Here is a 1,039-nt window from a genome sequence, read left to right as displayed (position 1 = left end):
GACTTTTTATCCCTGGGTGGTGTCAATAATTAATGCACTCAGCTACTAACCCAAAGACTGGACTTCAAGTCCACTCACAGGATCCTCAGAAGAAAGATCTGGCTATTGACCTTCAAAAAACTCCTGAAATCCCCATGGAGATTACTCTGACACACACGGGGTCAGGTCATTGTGAATCAGAATCGACCTGACATCAAGCTGTTAGAGTTGTTTCCACTGTAGTCATGGCTCAGATTCAAGACAGGGAACTTCTGTGGTTGGGAGGAGGGCCAAAGTCCCAACGCACACATCTGCCACACACATGACCCCTCCTCTTTCTCTGCTCAGATGTGGATGAATGTTCCGAGACACCTACACCGTGTGGTCCTCACTCAAACTGCATAAACCTGCATGGGGGATACAATTGCAGCTGCTTGCCTGGGTTCTCTTCCCCCATTGGAAATGCCTGGACCTCAAAACAGGCAGGAAGTTCCATCTGTTCAGGTAATGCTCTCCAGCATGGGGTCTTTGGTGGACAGATTCCACCCGTTGGATATATGTGTTTCTGAACCTGGGCACATGCTCACCTGTCAGTTCCCTTTCCACTGCTCCTCAGACGTGGATGAGTGCCTCGACAGCGACACCTGCCCCGACAATTCTGACTGCATCAACTTCGTGGGAAGCTACAAATGCATCTGCCAGGCTGGCTTCATTTCCAGGAACTCCACTTGTGAAGGTAGAGAGCACCTGCTCTATGTGGTTATCCTCTCTAATTAATTATTCATCACCTCACTAACAACCATGCAGAGAAGGATTGGGATTCCATTTCAGGGATGAGAATATTGGCACTCAGAGAGGTGAAGTGACTTGTCTGAGGACACACAGCAATTCAGAGGAAAGCCAGAATTTGTACTTCCATTGAGGACCCACTGTGAGTCATTTTTCACGGATCCACCACCAACACTTATGGAAGCAATAGTCAAGAAATCAAACGATGTATAACATTAGGAAAATTTGCTGCACAAGACCTCTTTAAGTGTTGAAGAGCAAAGATGTCAGA

General features: G+C 47.2%; 1 protein-coding gene across 1 annotated transcript in view; it reads left to right on the top strand.

Annotated features, from left to right (window-relative positions):
* Positions 1-1,039, top strand: part of EMR1 (egf-like module containing, mucin-like, hormone receptor-like 1) — a 203,113-nt gene that overhangs the window by 13,976 nt on the left and 188,098 nt on the right. The window contains 2 exon segments of the mRNA XM_006869008.1: positions 328-483; positions 596-715. Coding sequence (XP_006869070.1) covers positions 328-483; positions 596-715 — 276 coding nt within the window.

The sequence above is a fragment of the Chrysochloris asiatica genome, unplaced genomic scaffold (genome assembly GCF_000296735.1).
Source record: "Chrysochloris asiatica unplaced genomic scaffold, ChrAsi1.0 scaffold00125, whole genome shotgun sequence".
Classification (NCBI taxonomy): Eukaryota; Metazoa; Chordata; class Mammalia; order Afrosoricida; family Chrysochloridae; genus Chrysochloris; species Chrysochloris asiatica.
This window is presented reverse-complemented; position numbering and strand designations above follow the sequence as displayed.